Genomic DNA, 26263 nt, shown 5'->3' on the forward strand with positions numbered 1-26263 from the left:
TCAGACTGGTGATCAAACCTTAAACTTTCCCAAAGAGGTCTGTATAAATAAAAAAGATGAGATTATGAAGAAAAAAAAGGACAAAGAACACTACAACAGAAGAATATAAGAATATTCATTGCCACTTACAATTGTAGATCTCTTGTAAGGTGAAACCCAAATGAAAGAACTACTGAGAGAGACTGGAAAAAGTAAATGGGATGTGTTTGGCCTCTTGGATGCACAAGAGGGGGAACATCTAATTAAATTACAGAATGGATATTTATTACACCACTCCAGCTGTGATAATTCCATTAGTGGCATAGGTTTTCTAATACATAAAAAATTAAAAGTTAATATAATATATATGAAAGAAATATTACGTGAATAGCAAAAATAGGAATATATAGATATAAATAAAATATATCAAGTTAAACTGTACAAGTCTATGCCCCAACTGCAGGTCACTCAGGTGAAGAAGTTGAACAATTTTATATAATTACCATGGATGGTGTAAATGCAAAAAGAGATGGGAGACAGAACACTCCATTCCTCCTTTTTATTCAACAAACTTGTTAGTGCTCAAGTATTAGAATTCTCAAGATCTACCACGACCAAGGACCTGAATTCAGATCTCCTAGCTATATCCCAATGGAGCAAGGATAACCCTGTAAACTTCTGATCGCTCACAAGAAAGAGCTCACATCCCTCCCCCTTACCTTCAGTAATACTGAGATATCCAAACATGATCAGACTTCTCTTCTTGGACTGACTTGCACCTCCGACTTTCCTGGCAAAACCATATTTCAACTATAACTTCTGCAGCCACCAAAAAACTTGGTGTACTTTTTCGCACAAGACAATACTTCACAGCTGCTAACTCTATACAAAGTCCAAATCTGCTCAACCATGGAATATTGCTCCCATATTTGCAGTGGTGAACCATAATCCTCTCTAAGATCGCTCTGTGTAAATGTGGTCCTTTTTGCCTATAATGTATTTTATGCTATTTCTTACTTTATCTTCTTTTACTTTAATTTCTCTATATATCTTTACTTTCTCTGTATATTCTATTTACTTTACTTACTCTTATCTCTATCAACTTTATTCTTTATTCTATTTCTTACGCATTACACTTTTTCTTAAGTTACTGCAGGTTATCTAATTTTCTATACCTTGGGAACCTTGGAAAATTTATTTCATGTTTCAACTGCATCACCAAGATTTCCCTTTTTAGGCATTAAATATAATTAAGATCACCTGCAGAATCTCTCTAAATCTATTTCAGGATAAATTCCTTCAAATAAAATAGCATAAACAGTCGTGGTCCCATGCACTTAAATTTTGCTTCTAATACCTTATTTGTTTCCCGCTCTCAGGTCCGAGTTTATTTAAACAGTGCATTGTAATTCAAAAGATCAGGCGACACTCTGTTGACATATAATTAAAACACTATTTAAAATGAAGCTTATTAGCTCTTTATATTTATATTTAATTAAAACACGTTTATTTTCACTAATACAAAAGTACATCAATTAAACGATAGGGAGGTTAATCTCTCCATCTATCTGTTAAAATTTAGCATCAAAACTTTCCTTTGCATTAATTCCCTTAAATATTCAATTACTTCTCTGCTTATTGAATAAAAATTCTAATCTCTTCAAAAAGAAATTAATTTGTTATACCAAGTTATTACACAAGTGTATCCCAATTACTAACAAATCAAAAAGCTTCCTTAAAGACACTACTTATTCCTAATACCTTATATCTTATCAGTCCATCTAAATTATTTCTCCTAGATTACATAAAAGACATATAGAACATATAAATGGAACAAACTCACATAGGCTCTGTCATCTATGTTGCGTGCTCATTCAAGGTTCTGTTCTGGAGTTCTGAAACTTTTCTTCTGCCTCAGGCCTTATATTTCTTTCTACAGTGCCTTGCTTCACCGGCGTCTCATCAGGGAATGTTGACAGGTTTTTGGAACGCTTATTTCCGGCACTCATGGGCTCAGACGAGGGGGTCCAACGTGCGGAGCTTATGCAGTCTTGTTCAGATGGCAGTGCATTCTTCTCCGGCGCTGAAGTCCGCTCCTCGGGTAACATCTTCTGACAACTTCCTAGATCTAGACGGCCTTAGGTGGACCGGTGTCCTTCTCTTCTCTGCTTCTCCATGACTACTGGTGTGCCCTAGCCGTATAGTCGTGTCCTCTATTCCTGACTGTCGATATTCGATGTTCCCGTCTACGCCCTTTTATTTCTCCTTCTCTGGGACCTTGTATGAAGGGTTGAGACCCCCGAAGAATTCGGCGCGACTCCTTGGATCCACCACTTGTACAGTCTTGTTCAGATGGCAGTGCATTCTTCTCCGGGCGCTGAAGTCCGCTCCTCGGGTAACATCTTCTGGCAACTTCCTAGATCTAGACAGCCTTAGGTGGACCGGCGTCCTTCTCTTCTCTGCTTCTCCATGACTACTGGTGTGCCCTAGCCGTATAGTCGTGTCCTCTATTCCCGACTGTCGATATTCGATGTTCCCGTCTATGCCCTTTTATTTCTCCTTCTCTGGGACCTTGTATGAAGGGTTGAGACCCCCGAAGAATTCGGCGCGACTCCTTGATCTCCTAATAAAATCGGCCATTTCTTTCTTTCTTTTAGTGCACTTCAAAAATCCGATGTGTCAGACAGCAGAACCTTGTCTGATCCGTGCCGACCCTTTTAACGATGACCTTGAAGGTGGGCATACACAGAGCTGTAAATAAAGGCTTCCTATACACTTAGTTAGAACAATAACATAGAGTTTCCAGTGACACAGCATTTAATCTTGTTGTTACTAATTTTGGACATTCTTTGTTTACTACATTTGAGCAGGTAAATTTCCCATCGGACTATATACATTCTTTATACAAAGGTTATTTTTACGACATAATCTTTTGAGATGTGACCTCTGTAAAAGTTGATGTAAAGCGCTTGTAAAATTCTAAGCTACATCGAATTTTACACTTGGTTCTATTCAGAAGAGGGCAATCTGACTAATTAATGATTCCTCTCTCATAAACGTTCAGTGCCTCTTCTACAGATACTTTTGACAGTGCTCTGTTGAATTAGCCACTATTATTCCTCCACTCTCCAGCAAAACCATTAAAACAAGATCCATTGCAAACCAACACCCTTATACAGTCCATCTTAAAACTCACTGAATCAACTTCACTGCCTCCATCTACTTCTGTCCTTTGGAACAGTCTGCTTTCCCCAAATATTACAATTCCTCAGCTGTTCAAGAAAAATGTGAACCAGCTCCTCCTTTCTTCTATTCTTCTTGCGCACACATGGCACATGTAATAGGTCTTGCGGCCTTTCATGTGTAAACCAGATATTATAAAGTTGGGTGGATTTAGGATTTACAAAGCGCTCGAGTTGAGCAGAAGCAAAGTATTACTTAGAACAAAACAGAGTACCAAGATTTTTGGAGGCTAAAGGGGCTATATGGACATGATGTATTTATGCCAGGATAGGCTAGATGTAAAACTCAAGCCAAGAAGAGAAAAGTCATCTTAGTTGGGAATCTCCTCACTTCTCCTCAAAAGTGAGGGAGGGTGAGATATGATCTTTGTTCCAGGAAATAAGACAAGTTTTGGTAGTATCACTATTATCAACACTCCAATTTGAGAAGGAAGAGAAGATTGGTATTTAAGCTGCTGGCCATAAAGGATCTTGAAGCTTGAGTTATTGGAGAACTACACGGTTTGTAATGATGAAGAGGAATGGAGTGTACTGTCAGCAGCAAAGTTATGAACAGGACTGAATGCATATTATTGTTATATGGGAGAGAGCAAGTGTAGGTGAAAGCATAGAGCCTTGGAGTAATCTGGCAATGATGGAGAATTCAATGAGAGGGAGCCATCCACCATGATATGCAATGAACTATGAGAGAGGAAGCTGGCAGCTTTGCAAGAAACTTTCAATGGCAGACTTGATCAAATAACTTTGAGATATCACATATAACAACAGGAGTTTCCCCAAATCATTAAATGGAGACCTGTTGTAGAAGAGAATGAAAATAAGAGGATTGTTTGAAAAGTTTGGTAAAAAAAACAAGTTAAACACATTTTTTTGAAAAAAAAAATCACCTTTATTTCTCAACATAGTCTCCATCGAGATCTACACATTTGGTCCAGCGAGTTTCCAGTTTTTTCATCACATCTAAAAAGTAGATTTGTCAAATTGTGCAAAACACTCATTGACAGCCTTGATGACTTCCTCGTTCGAAGAGAAGTGTTTCCCACTGAGCCAAAGTTTTACGTTTGGGAACAAGAAGTCACATGGGGCCAAGTCCAGAGAATACGGTGGATGTGAAACCAATATGAACCTCAATTCATGCAATTTTGCTAATGTGACGGCTGATGTGTGGGACAGTGTATTGTCTTCATGAAAGAACCCTTTTTTATATGCTAATCTTGGTCGTTTTTTCGTCAGTTCTTTTAAATGGTCCAATAATGACGTATAATGGATTCCTGTTATTGTCTTACCCTTTTCCAAACAGTCTATCATGATAATTCCTTGGGAATCCCAAAAAACAGTGGGCATCACCTTCCCAGCTGACAAAAGTCTTCACTTTTTTTCGGTGCTCTTTCACCGGGAATTGTCCACTGTTTTGACTGCTGCTGCTTGGACTCAGGTGTGTAGTGGTGGATCCAAGTTTCATTTACAGTCACGAATCGACGCAAAAAATCCTGCGAATCGTGATTAAAGATCGCCAAACACCGTGTTGAAATGTCTTTTCACATGTGTTTTTGATTGATAGTCAACAATTGTGGCACCCATTGTGCACACAGCTTTTTCATGTGCAATTTTTCGTGCAGGATATTATACACCCGATCAGTTGAGATGCCTACAATCTCAGCAATCTCACACACTTTCACCCGGCGGTCTTCCATAACGATGCCATGGATTTTGTCAATCATTTCCTTCGTAGTGACCTCAGTCGGGTGCCCGGAGCATGATTCATCTTCGATGGACCTGCGACCACATTTAAACTCATTTATTCAAAAATAAATAGTCTTTAATCCTGGTGCAGAGTCCCCACAAACTGCATCTAACTCAACTTTGATCTGCGCTGCTGTCCACTTCTTCAAATAAAGGTATTTTATCACTGCACAAAACTCGTTTTTCTCCATTTTTATGAAAAATGTGAACATGGTCATTTTAAATGTTTGCCAAACGAGAATTACGCATTGCTCGGATCATGAAAAAGATGATACGTGCCGACACTGGCATGAATGAATAAATTGTGTCACCGTCTATTGGAAATTTACCAGACTTTTCAAGCAATCACACCCTCATACTGTGATCACCAGCTTCATCACTACATACAGATCGTAGGTAGCAAAGAAGCTGGTTGTTGATGACCTTCTACTTTCAAGAGTTGTGAAGTGAGGGCAATGGAACAACAGTTTGATGGCAGACTTTTATTTGACTTTTTTTAGGAACAGGCTGGATAAAAGTTTGCTGGATAGTTGACAGGTGAGCATAACAGCTTGTAAAGATGATGCATTATGGGTGTTAATTCTTGTGCACAAGTATTTTGGACAACTGTAGCGATTTATTAGATCATGGCTACTGAGTATTTTTCAAGTGTGGTGCTAAAAAATCATAGAAGGCATACTGTGGATAGTTTGTGAAATTGGAGGAGGATATTTGCTTTGTTGTTTAAATAGGAGTTGGAGGAGAAGGAGAAGAAGACTGATGCCAAAAGGTTTACTTTACAAGATGTTACTATTGCTCCATCATGATGAGAGAGAGAGAGAGAGAGAGAGAGAGAGAGAGAGGTGGAAAAATAGTAGGGCATAAGTTCTGCTCAAGCAAGAGACAAGAAGGAGAGACTGTCATTTAGTAGAAAGCAAGCTTAGTGCATTTGCACCCCCCCCCCAATGCAGACTTTTTTTTTTTTTTTTAAGTTGTTACAGGCTGTAGTATAATCTGAGTGAGAAGCTAGAGATTTTAATTTGAACCATCTGAGCATATATTACATTTTTAGCTTTGACTGCTTTGGGATGTTTGTTAAAAAACAATGACAATGGTGTGAACAAAGGGTTGGGTTTTTAGCGGAGTGAGGAATAAAAACATTTATCTCAGCAGAATAATTTCAGTTAGTAGATCAGGAGAGCAAAAGCAATAATTAGACCATGGAAAAGACGCATAGGAATCTCAAAGGTCATCCCAATTGGCACCACTGCTGTAGTCACCACAGGATGAGGCTGAGATTGACTGGGAGAAGAGCAATCTGTAAAAAAAGAAACACAACCATGATAATGGTCAGAGATAACAAAAAGGGAGCTAATTGTCAATGATATATTTTGATAGTGAGATCATTAAGAAAAGGCCCAGGATGTCAAGGAAAATGAATGTTTGCTTCAAACTGTCTGTTCCACACAAAATTACCAAATATTGCACACAAATCTACTGTGGACATTTGTACATTTTTTCCAGTTATCTTCATTAAATATTTTTAAGTAGCAACATCATTAGTATAAAATGCTAGAATAAAGTATCTATATTTCCAAGTGTGACTTAAGTCATATGTTTTATATAGACTGATGCATTTCTGAAATAAAACATACTGACCTTTTGGTGTAGTAGGTATCCCGTTTTTTTTATCTTGCTTCACAGAACTCTGGTTAATAGATTCTGATAGGGGAAAAATATCCACAAAAAGGTTGCGCCTAACCCTACAAACCTTGCCTTCACCTGGTTCTTGGACTTTTTTCGATGATGATGATGATGATAAAAGAGACATCTGCACAGGGGAAGAACATGTTTGTTTCTTTTGCTTTTGAACCTGTAAGTAAATATATACACTTGAAAATTTCAAATAGGCTGTAATATTAAGTATTACATTCACATGAACTATTGTTATGGCACATAATTGTTAAGATCAAGTTTCTTGTAAATAGTAGCCATATTCATTTCAAGAAAATGCAGCACAGTAGTTAAATAATATAGTTAAACATAAAATTTCAATCTGCAAATCTAGAACAAACAAACAAACACCACTTTTGTTCTAAAGTAAACAGTTTTTTATAATACAGAGACAGCTGATGATCCCCTTGAGCATCAAATTATCTGGTATTTACTACGTATAACAGTTAGGATTCAGTTATGCAATGAATGGACTCTCTGTGTGTGTGTGTGGGACACCTGTTCATGGTGAAAGGACCTTCTGATGATGGTACTGACTCTTCATCTATTTACTTTTCTCATTACCCTCCAGAGCATACTGGAATCCAATGCCCTGTAGCCAGGTTTGCCATGTGGAGCAGCCTGTAGATATCTGGAAAGGGAGATTCTTGGTAAAATATATGCACTGCTTTGACAGAATCAATTGGTGGCTTCACCTGCAAGGGGGATTGGTATTGTAACGTCTTCTTTCCTATAGTTTAACACACTGACTGTCATACTAGAAAAAAACAATTTTTCCTTGGACCACAGTGTTTTATTACGAAAATAGAATAAAAACGATCCTTTCTAATAAAGAAGACATACTGTGTGCTATGAAAAAACACAAGCTGAGAAAGGACATGAATATGCCATGAAAAGATGTAAACAGACAGCATGGAAATGCAGCAAATGTAATGTGTACTTCTGTGTAGAACGCTTTTCCCTAAACATAAATCAATAAAAAAGTAATATAAAAACTTGAAAATTACTAATGTACAAAGTAATGTGAAAACTTGAAAAATAGTTCATTTGGGTAAAGTGTTTTTCTTGCCTTGTCAGACTTAAGTGTAACATTTAGGTAAAAATAAATAGAAAAAAAAATTTATTGACTTCTATTCATTTGATCCACGTTTTTAGAATTAAATTGTCAATATTAATTGTAACAATAAGAACATCAACCAGTAAGATTTTCATGAACCAACTGCAAGGTTTTGCCCAAGGGGCCACCCATCACTTAACATGTATGTTACAGCATGGCAGCATGAGTTTCCTGCGTACCACACAGCTCCCAAGGTAAAGAGATGTGTGAGTTATATATGCTTCATGAGACCACGGGCTCAAAACTAGCGTGAGTTAAATACAACTCACATGGCAGTTAATGTGTTAAGAACAAGGCCCAAAGCCAGCTGCAGTGCTGTTATATCACCTTGAATAACCCTAATATCCCACTTCTGAGAACATTTGTTTGATGGATAGTTGTTGTCCACTTGTGGCTCAATGATGGGTAGGGACCTCTGAGATTGAACCAAAAATCCCTTTGAGTAAAATTTTTTTTCATTCTGAAATTTAACATAAGGTCCCAACCAGTCTAGTCAGCTAAGTGATTAGCATATCTGCTTTCCAATCAACAGGCAATGCAGGTTCAAATCTTGTCATGGGCATGCTTTAGGTAGGAGATGAATTTCAATGTCATCTCTGCTTACTGAAGGCCTGAAATAGATCGAAAAATTTCCACATTTAAGCACTAGAGAAGGGTTTCTGAATTATGTAAAAAATAAATATAAAATTAATACAATTAAAAAAGAAATTCTGCCCATCCATGGTGCTATGTACCAGAGGTTTATAACCTCTTGGGCATGAATTCACACACACATACACAACTGTGCTGAAATTTTAGATACAGCATCTGCTATCAAAATTAAAAAAATAGAAAACATTTGATTTATACATATACATATCACTGTTTCTTATAATCTATGCAACTGGTGAATGGCCAACAGGGGAAAATATCATTTCCTTAATTATTAAGAATGTTAAGATTGATATTTAAGAACAAGAGAGAGAGAATTATCATAACAATGTACATATATCTAGGATCTTACTTATGTACTTAGATTTTAGTACAGAAATCTGATACCACCAGCAGCATTTCCTTGTCTATCAGCCTATCTACATCCTCTGTCCAAAAAGAAACTGAACTTTTCGAAAATAGAAGAAACTAGTGACGCCACCTGTTGTATCCTTTTGTTGTTGAAAGTGGCAACCTCCATTAGTGTTGTGTCAACTGTTTATGACATTTGTTTCAATAGAAGCTGAGTAATAGTACCAGAGTAACAGTGTGTTTTGACGAACGGTCAGAAAATGAGTTTCAAACAGAGAGCCGCGATTAACTTTTATGTTAAACTTGGTAAAAGTTTTACTGATCAAATGCTTCAAAAAGCATACGGTGATGAATGCTTATCCCGTACTCAAGTTTACAAGTGGTTTAAACGATTTCAAAGTGGTCATGAGACGCTTGAGGGCGACGAAAAGCTGGGCAATCCAAAAACTGGACTACACGAAGTTAACATCCAAAAAGTGAGTGATTTCATCAAAGAAAACCTGAAATCGTCTGTGAGATTGATTGAAGATGAAATAGAGATTCCAAAATCAACTGTGCACAATATTTTGGCCAAGAGTTTGGGCCTTCGTAAATTGAATTTGTGATTTGTTCCCCAGTGCTGGACATTCGTGTGAAGAGAGGGGCAGAACTATCAACTGGCCACCACCTTGTTGTCTGCACTCTACGGCTTCAGAAACCAGATGCTACCATCAACGCTGGTAGGCCTAAGCAGCTATACCGCGAAATGGGAGGCATTGGAAAATGAGGCTGTGAGGAAGAATTTTGCAGATGACTTTTCCTCCAGGTTCAAAGAGATTTTGAACAAAGTATTCTGGCAGACCATCCGCCGCCTTCGAGGGAGAAAATCGTGCACAGCAAGGGCAATTAAGGCCTCTGATGGTGCTTTTAACAACCGAGAAGGATATCCTTCACAGATGGAGGGAATACTTTGAGAGCCTTCTTAACCCAGGTGGCCTAACAGTTGTGGACATCCAAGAGGTGCAGATCGGAGCAATGACTAGTCTTACAGCAGAAGAGGTCCATTTAGCAATAAAATCGGGCAAGGCTGCTGGTGATGATGAAATTCGGCCTGAAATGCTAAAAGCCTTAAATCGAGATGACGTTCTTTGGCTGACTTGAGTATGTCAGGCTGCTTGGATATCTGGGCGAGCACCAAAGCAATGGCAAACAGGCATAATAATACCAGTCTTCAAGAAGGGAGAACAGAGAGATTGCAGCAACTATCGTGGCATCTCTCTGCTCAACCTACCTGGGAAAGTATATGCTAGGTGCTTGGAAAGAAGGTGCAGGAGCATAGTTGAGTCAAAGTTACAGGAAGAACAATGTGGCTTTCGTCCTGGAAGAAGCACAACTGACCAAATCTTCACTTTAAGGCAAGTCTTCGAGAAATCTTGGGAATATGCCAAGAATGTCTACACATGTTTTGTGGACTTGGAGAAGGCATATGACCAGGTTCCTCGGGATAAGCTTTGGCAAGTAGTACAGGAGTATGGAGTGGATGGCCAACTATTAGCTGCCATCAAGTCCCTGTATGAATACCCACAGTTTTGTGTCAGGGTAAACAGCACAAAGTCTGAACCTTTCACAGTCTCCATTGGCCTCTGCCAAGGGTGTGTTCTGTCACCCCTCCTTTTCATAATATTTATGGACTGGATTGATAGGCACAGCCGAGGCAGTGAGTGTGTCAGAATTGGAAGATGTAGCATTGGATGTCTGCTTTTTGATGACCTAGTTCTGCTTAGCTCTTCCACAGATCACCTCCAGTGGACCCTGAATCGGTTTGTAGCTGTTTGTGCAGATGCCGGAATGAAGATCAGTGTGGCCAAAACTGAAACGTTTGTGGTCTCAAGACAACCATCCCAGTGCACTTTAAATGTAAGTGGAGTCCCAATGGGACAGGTGGAGAAGTTTAAATACCTTGGGTCCATATTCACGAATGATGGAAAATGGGACGTAGAGCTAGATACTCGAATTGGCTTAACAAGTGCAATATTGCGGAAGCTTGGCTGTTTGGTAGTATTGAAGTGGGAGTTAAGTCAGAAAGCAAAGCTGGCTGTCTTCAATACAGTCTATGTCCCCATCCTCACCTATGATCACAGGAGTTGGGTAATGACTGAAAGAATGCGGACACGAATCTAAGCAGCTGAAATGAGGTTCCTTCGAGGGGTTGCAGGGCTAACAAGACTCGACAGAGACAGAAGCTCTGCAATTTGGGAAATCTTCAATACTCAACCGTTCCTTCTCTGCGTTGAGAGATCACAGTTATGTTGGTATGGGCACCTGGTCAGAATGCCACAAAAAAGGCTCCCCCAGCAGGCTCTCTTTGTCAAGCCAGAGGGTGGGAGGCCACGTGGAAAGCCAAGGACTCACTGGATAGATTATACCCAAAACCTTGGGAGGGCATGTTTGGGAGTCCCACCAGAACACCTGAGCTTGGTGGCGGAGGATCATGACCAATGAAAGTTCCTCTTGTAGCTGCTGCCCCCACAACCCAATTAGGAGAGGTCAGCTTTGAAGATGTATGTATGTATTTGTTCCGCACAAGTTGACTGACGACCAAAAAATGCATCGAATTGAACACTGCAAAGACCTCATTAAAACCGCTTGTAGGACTCAATCTTCCTTGAAACGATCGTTACTGGTGACAAAACATGGTGTTTTGAGTATGAGCCCAAAACAAAGCACCAGAGTGCTGAGTAGAGACCACCAGAAGAGGGGCATCTGAAAAAAAGTCGCTTGGAGAAGTCAAAAGTAAAGACAATGCTGATTTGTTTTTATGATTCCAAGGGCATCCACAAAGAATTCGTTCTGCCTGGCCAAACGGTCAATGGTGAGTTTTATCTTGAAGTTTTGAAGCGATTGATAGCGAGAATTCGTCGCGTGCGGCATGAATATCGTGATGCAGGCAGCTGGTCACTTTTGTACGATAATGAACTATCTCATCGTTCGAACATTGTGAGACAGTTTTTGAGCAAAAACCAAGTTTGTGTGTTGGATCACTCACTGTATTCACCTGATTTAGCACCCTGTGACTTTTATTCTCTTCCCCCGACTTCATTTGCCCATGAAAGGAAAGTGATACGACACCATTGAAAACGTTCAAGCGGGAGTAACCACAACCCTCAACAGTATCCCAAAAACCGATATAAAAAACTCATTTAACGAATTAATTGACAGTGCCAAAAGCTGTATTGAAGCTGAGGGAGAGTATATTGATGGAAATAAATCATCATCATCATCATCATCATCATCATCATCAAATTCCTGCTATGTACCCTCAAGGGGTGTACAGGATATGATAGTACTACATGAAAAATTTACATCATTATTAATTTCCTATCTACAATTTTCCTCCAAATCAGTCTGTTACTTGTCAAGACTCCAACATTATCAGATCTTATATTTCTATCGTCTAAGGCACTTTGTACCGTATCAATCCACCTATATCTTGGTCTTCCTCTGGGTCGTTTTCCTGCCAACATGGCAGAGAACACTTGTTTTGCTAATCTTTCCTCTCCCATTCTATTTAAGTGACCATACCATCTGAGATTAGCTCTGCTAACACATTCCTGGATGCTGACAATGTCAAGTTCTTTCCTAATATCCTCATTTTTAATATGATATTGCCATTGATGCCATCTGTTCATGCCTCTAATCTTTCTCAGGACTCTCATATCTGCGGTCTCTAGTCTTTGGTCAAGTGTTTTACTTCTGACCCAGCTCTCAGATCCATAAGTTAAAATTGGTTTGAACACAGTCTTGTATACAGCTAATTTAGTGTTCCGACTAATTTCTTTCTTATTCCATATGAATTTATTCAATTGACTTCCCACGATACCAGCTTTGCTGATTCTGTTGTCTATTTCTATATTTAGTTTAACATCTTCAGTAAAAATTGTGCCTAAGTAGCTGAAATGTTTTACTTGTTCCACAGGTTCTCCATTCACAACACAGTTGACATTTTCAAGGATTCTGCCTATTTTCATTGTCTTTGTCTTTTTATTGCTGACCTTCATACCATATCTATTACAACAGCTATTTAATTTAGTCAGAGAATCTTGCAGACTTGTAGCGGATTTATTTAGAAGTATAACATCATCCGCATAAAGCAAAGAGCTGACATTAACATCTCCAATTTTGATATCAGGTTTAATACCACATTCCTTCATAATGTGATCCATATAGATAATGAATAACAGAGGGGATAATGTACATCCTTGTCTCACACCAGATTTAACATTAAACCATCTTCCTGTACTTCCTTCAATTCTAACTGCTGACTCACAACTCAAATAAAGACTAAGTATTGCTTGATATAATGCCCCATTGACACCATATAACTGCAGCGTATTGAATAGCTTCTCTCTTGGCACCTTGTCATATGCCTTTTCCAAATCGACAAAACTTAAATACAGATCTTTGTTATATTCCCATGCTTTCTCGACTATTTGTCGTAAAGTGAAGATCTGATCCTGACAGCCTCTATTTGGCCTGAATCCAGCTTGTTCTTCACCAAGCTTTTCTTCCACAATTCTTCTCAACCGCTTCTCAAGTATACTTGCATAGATCTTGCCAGGAACACTCAGTAGGGAAATACCTCTGTAATTCTCACATTCAGTTTTATTTCCCTTTTTATATATGGGTACTATGAGAGCTCTACTCCAATCATCAGGAATTCGTCCCTCTGTTCAGGCTTTCTGAACTATGCAGTGCAGCCACTGTAAGACTCTTATACCACCATACTTCAGCATTTCTGGTCGAATATCATCTACTCCTGCTGCCTTTCCACATTTCAAGCCTTTGATGGCTTTTTCTACTTCAAGTATGGATATGTGTTCCTGACTGGATGCCTGTTGAGTGTTTTTTTACCACTCTGCTGTCATCACTGCTTGTTTCATTTAGCAGTTTTTCAAAGTAATTACTCCATACTTCAAGGATATTTTTTTCTCCCATTTTCATGTCACCTTTATCATCTCTAATTCCTTTTATAGCACTCTTTCCTCCATTCTTAAGCTTCTTCAACAACCTCCAGAATATCTTGCCACTTCTTGATATTTATTTTCTATATTCTTGCCAAAGTCCTCCCATGACTTTTGTTTAGCTAGTTTTACACAGTATTTAGCATTCTTGCATTTTTCTCTGTATTCTCTAAGAGCACTAGCTGACTTATTTGACAGGAACTTTTGATATGCTTTCTTCTTTTCCTTCACTGCCTCTTTAACTTCCTGTGTCCACCAGGGAGTTCTGATTTTTTTTTCTCACCACATGCCTCTCTGGCAGAATCAATCAATGTTTCCTTCAGAGTTTGCCACTGAATCTCCAAGGTTTGATTCCTGTTCTCAAACTCTTTCATTTTCTTTTCAATAATATTTCTGTATTTTAGTCTACAGTTTACATCTGAGAGCTGCTCAACTTTTATTCGCTTTAAAACTTTCTTACATGTTATTCTTTTCAATATGAAATTCAATTTTATCCTGCTCAAGACTAAATAGTGATCACTTCCAATTTCAAATCCTCTGTACACTCTGGTGTCCTGCACCAGGGAGAAAACATCACTATCAACAATAACATAGTCAATGAGACTTTTCTTATTCCTAGCCTCTTCCCTCCATGTGAATTTGTGTACATTTTTATGTTGGAACATGGTGTTAGTAATAACCAGTCCATGTCCTGAGCAGAAATCCAACAGATATTTGCCATTATTATTAGCTTTGCTCTTTTCTCCAAATTTTCCCAAAATATTTTTGTATGTCTCACAATCATTTCCTACTCTACTATTTAGATCCCCAACAAGGACCAACTTTTCCTTTTTCATTGTGTCAGTTGCTTTTTCTAAAGCCTCAAAAAATTCCTCCACTTCTACCTTAGTAGAACCTTCTGTGGGACCATAGGCACAAATAAGTCTCATTGTCCAGTTCCCCATTCTCATATTTGCCCACATTACTCTACTTGAGACTGACTGCCATTCAAGAAGATTAGCCTCGTATTTTGTGTTGAATACTATGGCTACTCCTTCTTTTCCTTGATTGTTATTGCCTGAATATAACATTTTGTATTTATTGCTCAGAAAGATCTCACCAGTTTTGGTCTTTTTTGTTTCAGTCACCCCTATTATGTCGATCTGATACTTATCTAATTCCTCAGCTAGCTCCATTTCTTTGCCATTCAGGCTTCTTACGTTGATAGTACCGATCTTTAACTCTGGTGATGTTGAGTTGGGGTTTGTTTTCAGATTTGTTCCAGTAGCTGACTTTTCGCTGTTCGCCCTGGTTCCCTGGCAAAAACAACGGGGGCCTTGTTTAACCGGGCGACGCCCCAGCTGGCATGAAATTTTGTCATGTTGTACCATCATTTTTTATTTTGGTTTAACCAATAAGAATACAATTTGGTTGGCTAAATCCCAAATTGCCAGCCCATCCTCGTTCGTTCAGTATCAAAGTAGATACCCAACAGGGTGCACCACGAGAAGGTGAGGATTGGACATTAGGTCAGAAGCCCTGGTCGGTTCTCCGCATTCCTTTAAAGGCTATGTGGAGGTCTCCTCTCAGTTATACAGCTTTGACCCTTAAGCACCCCATGGAAATAAATGACTTGAATAATTATAATTGGCCTGTTTTTTTTTTTTTTTTTAAATCAAAAGTTCGGTTTCTTTTTTTTGGACAGAGGGTGTATATTAGCTTTGTTCTTTTGTCCAAATTTCTTCAAAATATTTCTATATGCCTGGAATTCATTTCCTACTCTATGACTTGAATAATTATAATTGGCCTGTGTTTTTTTTTCTATCAAAAGTTCGGTTTCTTTTTGGACAGAGGGTGTATATTAGCTTTGTTCTTTTGTCCAAATTTCTTCAAAATATTTCTATATGCCTGGAATTCATTTCCTACTCTATTGTTTAGATCTCTAACAAGAATTGGTTTTTGTTTTCTTTTTGTCTGCTGCCTTGGACAATGAATCCAGAAATTCATTGTCCAATTGCCCATTTTTAAGTTTGCTGATATAACTCTACTTGAAACTATACTGCAATCAAGCAGTTTATCTCCACTGCTTCTTTTCCTTGATTGTTATTGGCCAAATATAACATTATATATTTATTATTCAGCAGTATTACACCTGTTTTTATTTTCTTTGGCGTAGTAATACCAATCATGTCCATGTGGTACTTTTCTAGTTCATCTGTCAGTTCAATTTCTTTTCTGATGTTGAGTTTGTTCCAGTAGTTGACATGTCACTGTTTGCCTTGGTTCCCTGATGAAAATAGCAGGGACATTAATAGGTGATGACCCAGCTGACATGAAATTTCATCATTTTTGTTTCTGGTTTAAGACAATCTAGATTACAATTTAGCTGGCTAAGTCCCAAATTGCCACACAGTTTGCTCATTTGGTACCTACTAATGTGATGCACCACATGAAAGTGAGAACTGGACACTAGCTCAGAAACTTTAGTTGGTTTTGTGCATGCCTTGAAGATTATGTGCAGGTCTCTTAACAGTTATCAAGGTTTGACCCTTAAATGGTCTCCTTCTATTAATTATTCATCATTAAACTCAGAAATAAATCTATTGGTTAGTATTCTTCCATTTTTTCTCTATCTCAATACACTCACGAGAGAGGAACATTTGCTTTTGTCAAATTAGATGTTCCTTGTCAAAGGCTATCAAACTTAGTATTCCCATTTTTTGGTCTGCTCTGGCTCAACATCACTTTATAACTTTCATTTGTGACCTTTATCACTCTTTCTTCACTCAAGCAACTACACTACTCTAAAAAGTGATTTCATACAGTCCAATTACCCAAATTTTGAGATTACCTTGCTAGCAGAATAATGTTCAAAACATATAAACTAGCTCCCCTTCTCTAACTGCACAGATCACATAGGAAGTAAAGCCCAATTATTTGCTATTAGTCACGATGCAACACAAATAATTAATCCAGACTACCTAAAAAAAAGGGATACAAAAGTCAGCCATCAATCATCCCACTCTCACCTCAGCACTCTCCTAAGCAGTGGAAAAGTTATCAAAAACCAGCTTCTTCACACTAAGTGGAGGCCATCGATTAATTAGTGATCACCAATATGAATTCTACCATTCTCATTCTAAAGCAGACTTCTCTCTTTAACCTTACCCACCTTTGGACACAGGCCATGAAAAGAATAGGAGAAACTCATGCAGTCACTCCTAATATTTCAAAGGCATTTGATTGTGCCTGGAATCGAGACCATCTCAACAAGCTATAATCTTAGTGTTCCTTCTGTCTTTGTGACTGGTTTGCCAGCTTCCTTTCTAGTAGTTCTTTGCATCATAGCAGATGGCTTCCTCACATAGGATTTCTTTATGAGAAATCCTATGTGAAAACACCAGAATTCTGTACTCTTACCTTGCTCTTCCTTCTTTACATCAATGACCTTCTCTGACTTCAAATGTTAGTTTTGCTAATGACAGTACCCTTTGTTCCTTGTCTTCATTTGAGAAATCCTATAGTAGTCAAATGATTGAGCCTCAAGATCTGTCATAACATCTGTCTTAAACACTGATCTTCCCATCATTCTCATGTAGGGTGAATGCAGCTTAGTGAATTTCAATGCTATTAAACAGTCCTCACGTATTACTTGCACGAAAGATGGCATTCTGGCTAGCTTCTGATAATGTTCTGACATCCTTTCAAGATCAGTTTTCCATTCTTGGGCTAACCTTCACATCCAGCTTATCCTGGCAGAAACATATAACCAATAACCTATTCAACCTGCTACTGCTTCTCTCCAAAACAACTTCTAACATTTTCTGATTCTCAAACCTGACCAACATTAGAATATTGGTATCATATTTCGGGTGGTGTGCCTAAACCTAAGAATTTGTGATTGTGTGGAAATGGATATTCTGTAAGAGAGGGATTACTTATTAAGCAATCTTCCTTTTTTAGACACACATATATACACAGACTCCCTCTAGTCACTTTGCCACAGACACTATTTCCGCATTATGCTTTTTTTAATTCAGGTACTATCACATGGGCATCATTCTGCTGAACTGACCACTCCCATTCCCATTTCCTCTAATCATTTATGAACATGAACAACAAATAAACAGCCTAACTGTAAATTTATCCTAACTTTCCTTAATTCCATCTATATCTTTTTTTGAACAATAGGCTTTTTTTCCCAATGAGTACCACCCCAAGCTTTTCATAAAACATGACAACAAATTGATATACTATTAAGTTAGATAATTTCTAATTAATTAACATTACCTTTATAGTGTACGTATAGATTCTTTTATCACCTTATAGAAGTCTCCCAGAGACAAAGTTATTAATATGTTATTATTAATACTCTGTATAGTATAAAATAGTATACATAAGTTTCCATCTATATGTAAAGATACCTTATAACTTCTTGTTTTGGATTTGGCAAGCATTGACTGTGGCACCAATATCTGACGTTTTGCTTGAGTCACAAATAAAGTTGTATTCTGGATTCTAGGTCTATTAAGATAAAAGTAATTAAGACATTTAATTAAATAAAAAATATATAAAGTTTTCATAAAAGAACTCATTTGTAAAAAAAAAAAAAAAAAAAAAAAAAAAAAAAGAAGAATAAGAAGAAAGAAAATGCAAAGCATACTACTGATTATTGTAGAATTGTGACAAATCTAGTATAATTACTATGAAAATAAAATAGGAACTCTTACTGGGCTATTTTGAATATATATTTTTTGAATAGCCTGCACTAAATGTAAAAGACATAAAACTGGATTTACTGTCTTGTCAAAGATAGAACTGTCACCACAAAATGGTGACAGTTCTATCAAAATTGGTTAATTCATATGACAAAGATAATTCACTGTCCAAAAAATTTAGACTTTTTTGTTTCCTTTCCAGCTGTGTGCAATTCTTACTCAATTTCTCATACCGATTTCAAATAAGTTTTTAATTTTTTCTTATCACGTATAGTTTTTGAAAAACAAGTCTATATTTACGACATGAGATGCAAGTTTTTTTATGACACGCACACACACTATTAACAATATCATACATGCAGAATGAAAATCAACTAGAATGATTGTATTAATGCCTTCTGTTTATAAGATGAACTTTTGTGTTTCCTGTTTCAGACCCCAAGAGTAATCAGCTAACATAGCACGACTCCATTTTCCCTTATACCTGCCTTCCATTCTCATAATCCGTTGATGAAACTCCTCACCATGTTAATTACTAATGGGCAGATATGTTCTGGGGAAAAACTCCAGATGGGAGTCCAGAAAGTGTATTTTCAGAGACATCTTGCATAGCATGTTATGATATGCTCTGAGCATAGAAGAAACGATTTCTTTGTAATCTGAAGATTTGTGGTTGCCCAAGAAGTTTTCTGCAACTAACTTAAAATGTATCCATGCATTAGCTTCCTTTTGGTTTGGAACTTGATCATATTTGGGATTTCATTAACAATCTAATTTCTGGCAAAATGAAAATGCTTTCCTTTACTTCTGCATCACTTATTTTGAGAAATATTTTATTTCTAATACCAAAACCCTGCTTCTTCCTGATTCATTGCTTTCACAAAGTTTTTCACGAGTCCAAAATAAAAGTAAAAGAAAAATAAAAGTAAAAGTCCAAAGTAAAAGATGCTTTTACTTTGAATAAGAAACTCTGGATGAGATAAAGATGTGAAAATTTTTTAACTTGGGGATAATATATATTAAGGATACCAAGTAATTTAATAAACTTGGTTTTTTTATAGTGATCAGAACTTTACCCACCTTTACAACAAGTTGCCCTAGTGTTGCGCTACCTTTTAGACTTGAACTACGTTGAGGCACAAACTTAACTGTTTTGCTTACTTGGTGGAAGGAGTAAAAAAACCAAGTTTATAAAATTACTTGGTATCCTTAATATATATTTTCCCCAAGGTAAAAAATTTTCACATCTTTATCTCATCTATAGTTTCTTATTCAAAGTAAAAGCATCTTGTAGCAACTTGTATAGGTAAAGTTGATTAGATTCTGTATTACTAAAAACCTTGGTATTTCAGGGTCTAGCTACTCACTGAGGAGACCTCAAAAAAGGTTGACATCGGTCTGGGTAGTGACCCCCCCATCCATAATGTATAACAGTATACATCTTCTAGTGAGATGTGTTTTACATTATGGGAAATATTAAGAATAGTGATCAGAGCTTTACCCACCTTTACAACGAGCTGCCCTGGAATTGCACTACCTTTTAGACTTGAACTACGTTCAGGCACAAACTTAACTGTTTTGCTTATTCTTCAAACCACATTCTCCTGGGTCTACTTCTCCCTCTTTTTCCATCCAGTGGGAGAAGGAGTAAAAAAACCAAGTTTATAAAATTACTCATTATTATCATCATCTTCATCATCATCAAATTCCTGCCATGTACCCTCAAGGGGTGTACAGGATATGATAGTACTACATGAAAAAAATTACATCATTACTAACTTCCTATCTACAATTTTCCTCCAAATCAGTCTGTTACTTGTCAAGACTCCAACATTATCAGATCTTATATTTCTATCGTCTAAGGCACTTTGTACCATATCAATCCACCTATATCTTGGTCTTCCTCTAGGTCGTTTTCCTGCCAACCTGGCAGAGAACACTTGTTTTGCTAATCTTTCCTCTCCCATTCTATTTAAGTGACCATACCACCTGAGATTAGCTCTGCTAACGCATTCCTGGATGCTGACAATGTCATGTTCTTCCCTAATATCCTCAATTTTTAATATGATATTGCCATTGATGGCATCTGTTCACACCTCTAATCTTTCTCAGGACTCTCATATCTGCGGTCTCTAGTCTTTCGTCAAGTGTTTTACTACCGACCCAGCTCTCAGATCCATAAGTTAAAACTGGTTTGAACACTGTCTTGTATACCGCTAATTTAGTGTTCTGACTAATTTCTCTCTTATTCCATATGAATTTATTCAATTGACTTCCCACCATACCAGCTTTGCTGATTCTGTTGTCTATTTCTATATTTAATTTACCATCTGCACTAAAAATCGTGCCTAAGTAGCTGAAATGTTTTACTTGATCCACAGGTTCTCCATTCACAACACAGCTGACATTTTCAATGATTCTGCCTATTTTCATTGTCTTTGTCTTTTTATTGCTGACCTTCATACCATATCTATTACAAGAGTTATTCAATTTAGTCAGAGAATCTTTCAGACTTTCAGCGGATTTATTTAGAAGTATAACATCATCCGCATAAGCAAAGAGCTGACATTAACATCTCCAATTCTGATATCATGTTTAATACCACTTTCCTTCATAATGTGATCCACATAGATAATGAATAACAGAAGGGATAATGTATATCCTTGTATCATACCAGATTTAACATTAAACCATCTTCCTGTACTTCAATTCTAACTGCTGTGACTTACAACTCAAATAAAGACTAAGTATTGCTTGATATAATGCCCTATTGACACCATATAACTGTAGAATATTGAATAGCTTCTCTCTTGGCACCTTGTCATATGCCTTTTATAAATCGACAAAACTTAAATAGATCTTTGTTATATTTCCATGATTTCTCGACTATCTGTCTTAAATCAAAGATCTGATCCTGACAGCCTCTATTTGGCCTGAATCCAGCTTGTTCTTCAAAAAGCTTTTCTTCCACAATTCTTCTCGAACCATTTCTCAGGTATACTTGCATAAATCTTGCCAGGAACACTCAGTAGGGAAATACCTCTGTAATTCTCACATTCAGTTTTATTTCCCTTTTTATATATGGGTACTATGAGAGCTCTACTCCAATCATCAGGAATTCGTCCCTCTGTTCAGGCTTTCTGAACTATGCAGTGCAGCCACTGTAAGACTCTTATACCACCATACTTCAGCATTTCTGGTCGAATATCATCTACTCCTGCTGCCTTTCCACATTTCAAGCCTTTGATGGCTTTTTCTACTTCAAGTATGGATATGTGTTCCTGACTGGATGCCTGTTGAGTGTTTTTTTACCACTCTGCTGTCATCACTGCTTGTTTCATTTAGCAGTTTTTCAAAGTAATTACTCCATACTTCAAGGATATTTTTTTCTCCCATTTTCATGTCACCTTTATCATCTCTAATTCCTTTTATAGCACTCTTTCCTCCATTCTTAAGCTTCTTCAATAACCTCCAGAATATCTTGCCACTTCTTGATATTTATTTTCTATATTCTTGCCAAAGTCCTCCCATGACTTTTGTTTAGCTAGTTTTACACAGTATTTAGCATTCTTGCATTTTTCTCTGTATTCTCTAAGAGCACTAGCTGACTTATTTGACAGGAACTTTTGATATGCTTTCTTCTTTTCCTTCACTGCACATTGATTGATTCTGCCAGAGAGGCATGTGTCCACCAGGGAGTTCTGATTTTGCTATCCTTGCAGACAACCTCACCACATGCCTCTCTGGCAGAATCAATCAATGTTTTCTTCAGAGTTTGCCACTGAATATCCAAGGTTTGATTCCTGTTCTCAAACTCTTTCATTTTTTCTTCAATAATCTTTGTGTATTTTAATCTACAGTTCACATCTGGGAGCTGCTCAACTTTTATTTGCTTTAAAACTTTCTTACATGTTATTCTTTTCAATATGAAATTCAATTTTATCCTGCTCAAGACTAAATAGTGATCACTTCCAATTTCAAATCCTCTGTACACTCTGGTGTCCTGCACCAGGGAGAAAACATCACTATCGACAAGAATATAGTCAATGAGACTTTTCTTATTCCTAGCCTCTTCTCTCCATGTGAATTTGTGCACATTTTTATGTTGGAACATGGTGTTAGTAATAACCACTCCATGTCCTGAGCAGAAATCCAACAGATATTTGCCATTATTATTAGCTTTGCTCTTTTCTCCAAATTTTCCGAAAATATTTTTGTATGTCTCAAAATCATTTCCTACTCTGCTATTTAGATCCCCAACAAGGACCAACTTTTCCTTTTTGATTGTGTCAGTTGCTTTTTCTAAAGCCTCAAAAAATTCCTCCGCTTCTACCTTAGTAGAACCTTCTGTGGGACCATAGGCACAAATAAGTCTCATTGTCCAGTTCCCCATTCTCATATTTGCCCACATTATTCTACTTGAGACTGACTGCCATTCAAGAAGATTAGCCTCATATTTTGTGTTGAATACTATGGCTACTCCTTCTTTTCCTTGATTGTTATTGCCTGAATATAACATTTTGTATTTATTGCTCAGAAAGATTTCACCAGTTTTTGTCTTTTTTGTTTCAGTCACCCCTATTATGTCGATCTGGTAGTTATCTAATTCCTCATCTAGCTCCATTTCTTTGCTATTCAGACTTCTTATGTTGATAGTACCGATCTTTAACTCTGGTGATGTTGAGTTATTGTTTGTTTTCAGATTTGTTCCAGTAGCTGACTTTTCACTGTTCGCCATGGTTCTCTGGCGAAAACAACAGGGGACTTGTTTAACCGGGCGACGCCCCAGCCGGCATGAAATTTTGTCATGTTGTACCATCATTTTTTTATTTTGGTTTAACCAATAAGAATACAATTTGGTTGGCTAAATCCCAAATTGCCAGCCCATCCTCGTTCGTTCAGTATATCCAAGTAGATACCCAACAGGGTGCACCACGAGAAGGTGAGGATTGGACATTAGGTCAGAAGCCCTGGTCGGTTCTCCGCATTCCTTTAAAGGCTATGTGGAGGTCTACTCTCAGTTATACAGCTTTGACCCTTAAGCTCCCCTAAAATTACTTGGTATCCTTAATATATATTATCCCCAAGGTAAAAAATTTTCATATGACTAGAACCGAGATTTAAGTAAAAAGGTTTTAATATTAAAACACTACTAGTTTCGGCTTGTAACAGCCTTCATCAGGTGACATTATAAAAGAAAGAAAAAAGAAAAAACACTGAAGCTTAAATAAACTAAGAACATCATAGAGAGTCTCTATACATAATTAACATTAAAACGTTGTGGTTGTATTTAAAGCTGTTCTTTCGTTTGTGGTATTGTTGGGAAAGTACTTGCTAGTAGCATCTAGTGAACATGATTACAGCTGAATGACTATCTGGGAGGTTGTGACTCAAGTTATTATTTAGATGAACAGGATTGAAGATGATTTCCCTAGATTCTACGATTTTTCTCTCTAGTTCATTATTGCAACGAAAGATGTTAGTAGATTTTTCCCAGCAGACTTTGTCACTTTGGCTTACATCATTAGGATTAGCCAAGAAAAGGATATGACTTGATAATGCACTGGCCTGCTGTCTCTTGTAAGTAATGTCCCTCATGTGTTCTTCCATATGCAATTTGACAGATTTGTCATTCGGGTCATCAAGAAGAATGAACTGCTTACAGAAATAAACCATCTGTAAACTTCTTTCGAAGTTAATGGATATTCCAAGAAAATCATTGACAAATTCCTTCTTAATCTTCCTAGATATCACTCAGAAGAAACAAATAGATTCAAAGGCAATATATCTATTCCTTACATAAGTACTGTTTCACACAAATTAGCAAAAGTTCTAATAAAATACAATATCAGAACCTTGTTCACTCCACTCCCAAAGATCCGTTCCTTAATTAGCCACCCAAAACTTTGTCATCATCAACTCAAATACCATGTGACTGCGATATTCCTTATTTCGGGTAGACAGACAAATCTGTCAAAATGCGTATAGAAGAACACGAGAGACATTACTTACAAGCGACAGCGAGCGAGTGCATTATCAAGTCATATCCTTTTCTCGGCTAATCCTAATGATGATAACCAAAGTCACAAAGTCTGCTGGGAAAAATCTACTAACATCTTCCGTTGCAGTGACGAAATAGAGAGAAAATTGTGGAATCTAGAGAAATCATCTTCAATCCTGTTCATCTAAATAACAACTTAAGCTACAACCTCCCAGATAGTCATTCAGCTGTAATCATGTACTGGTGTTCACGTGATGCAGCAAACACACACTCTCCCAACTATGCAACAAACGAAAGAACAGCTTCAAATACATCTACAACGTTTTCATGCTAATTATGTATAAAGACTGTCTGTGTTGTTCATAGTCTTTTAACCCTTAATTTGTGTTTTTTCTTTTATAATGTCACCTGAAGAAGGCTGTTACAGGCCGAAACTAGTAGTGTGTTTATATTAAAACCTTTTTACTTAAATCTCGGTTCTAGTCATTTAATTCTTCATAAAACTATATATATATATATATATTAGGAGCATATATTCTGGGTGTGCTAGGTGTGCGGTGCATACCCACAGAATAGCAATATATTTTTTATTAGATATTATATTTTTGCATTTTATTCCTGTTGAAAACTTCCCCAATTGTTTCCTAGCTTCATGAAGAGGACACTTTTCTATGTGTAAACACTGCATGACATGAGTGTTAATAGTCTGGGTGCGTGGTCATAAATATGGACACCTTTGAGTCCTGTGAACAGATATACAGATGGTGCAGTGGGTCAAATTCTTAGTGTTCCAGTGGTTTTTAAACCACCAAGAAAGCGAGACAGGGTAGTGCTGAGACAATAGCACCTAGAAATCAGTGGCTATGATTGTTTATTGTGTCAACCAATCCAATTGAATGTTATCATGAGTTGCTGTTTTTGTTTTCTGAGTTTCATCTGTTTTGCATGTGTGAAGTGTGAACATGTTTAGGACACCAATACAGACAAATTTTTAATATATAATTTTCTATAAATAATTTATCACTTTTTTGCCCAATGGGAAACAGTCTTGATGATCTACTGAATGTCCTGTTTTCTGTCAGAGCCTTTGTGCACTGTATGATTGTAGTCAAAGAAGATAAGCCTCGTCCTCCTCTTCCAAATTTGCTATTGCATTTACACCTTTGAGTAATTCAAACATACCAATAAAATATAGCATTCTCCTTCATTAATGTTTTTAATATATCTTAAAACAAACACATTGTCCCCCACTCTACCCAGATTTGGTTACAATTAAATGATAAAGTATTCAAAGTTATCCTACAATTAATTGCACTGGACCAATTAATGTGAGCGCTGATGTGCTATGCACTCTTAAAACTTTTGTATCGATAAAAATGCAAACATAAGGTCAAATTAACATGAATTTTGTAGGGCGGGTTGCATAAGTCACATGACAGCACACTCAACCGAAATGGGCATGCAATATTACTGATATATATATATATATATATATATATATATATATATATATGTGTGTGTGTGTGTGTGTGTGTGATAAAATAGGGCCTATTTTTTCATATATATGTAGTTCTTTAAAAATACAGAAATGATCCTTTTCAGCATGAATAAGCAAAGAAGAAATAGCTAACTACTTTGTACTAAATCTTCAACTTTACTTTGTCAGCTTTTTGTAGCTGACTGGTTCTTTATTCATCTTAATTTTCATTTCCTTCTTTAGTACTTTTTATTCTAAAGTGCAAAATTCTGTTAAAAGACCTCTAGCTCAA

At 37.1% G+C, this 26263-nt stretch overlaps 1 protein-coding gene across 1 annotated transcript in view; it reads right to left on the reverse strand.

The window, feature by feature from the left end:
* The window catches only part of LOC150099824 (treslin-like), a 290982-nt gene that overhangs the window by 28452 nt on the left and 236267 nt on the right, over positions 1-26263 (reverse strand). The window contains exons 13-14 of the mRNA XM_090403686.1: positions 18200-18299; positions 6603-6816 (exon numbers count right to left, since the gene is read on the reverse strand). Of these exons, the coding sequence (XP_090259812.1) occupies positions 6603-6816; positions 18200-18299 (314 nt within the window). The remainder of the gene's footprint in view (positions 1-6602; positions 6817-18199; positions 18300-26263) is intronic.

Source organism: Typopeltis vanoorti, chromosome 14 (assembly GCF_054136105.1).
Source record: "Typopeltis vanoorti isolate ZY-2024b chromosome 14, IOZ_Tvanoo_1.0, whole genome shotgun sequence".
In the NCBI taxonomy this organism is placed as follows: domain Eukaryota; kingdom Metazoa; phylum Arthropoda; class Arachnida; order Uropygi; family Thelyphonidae; genus Typopeltis; species Typopeltis vanoorti.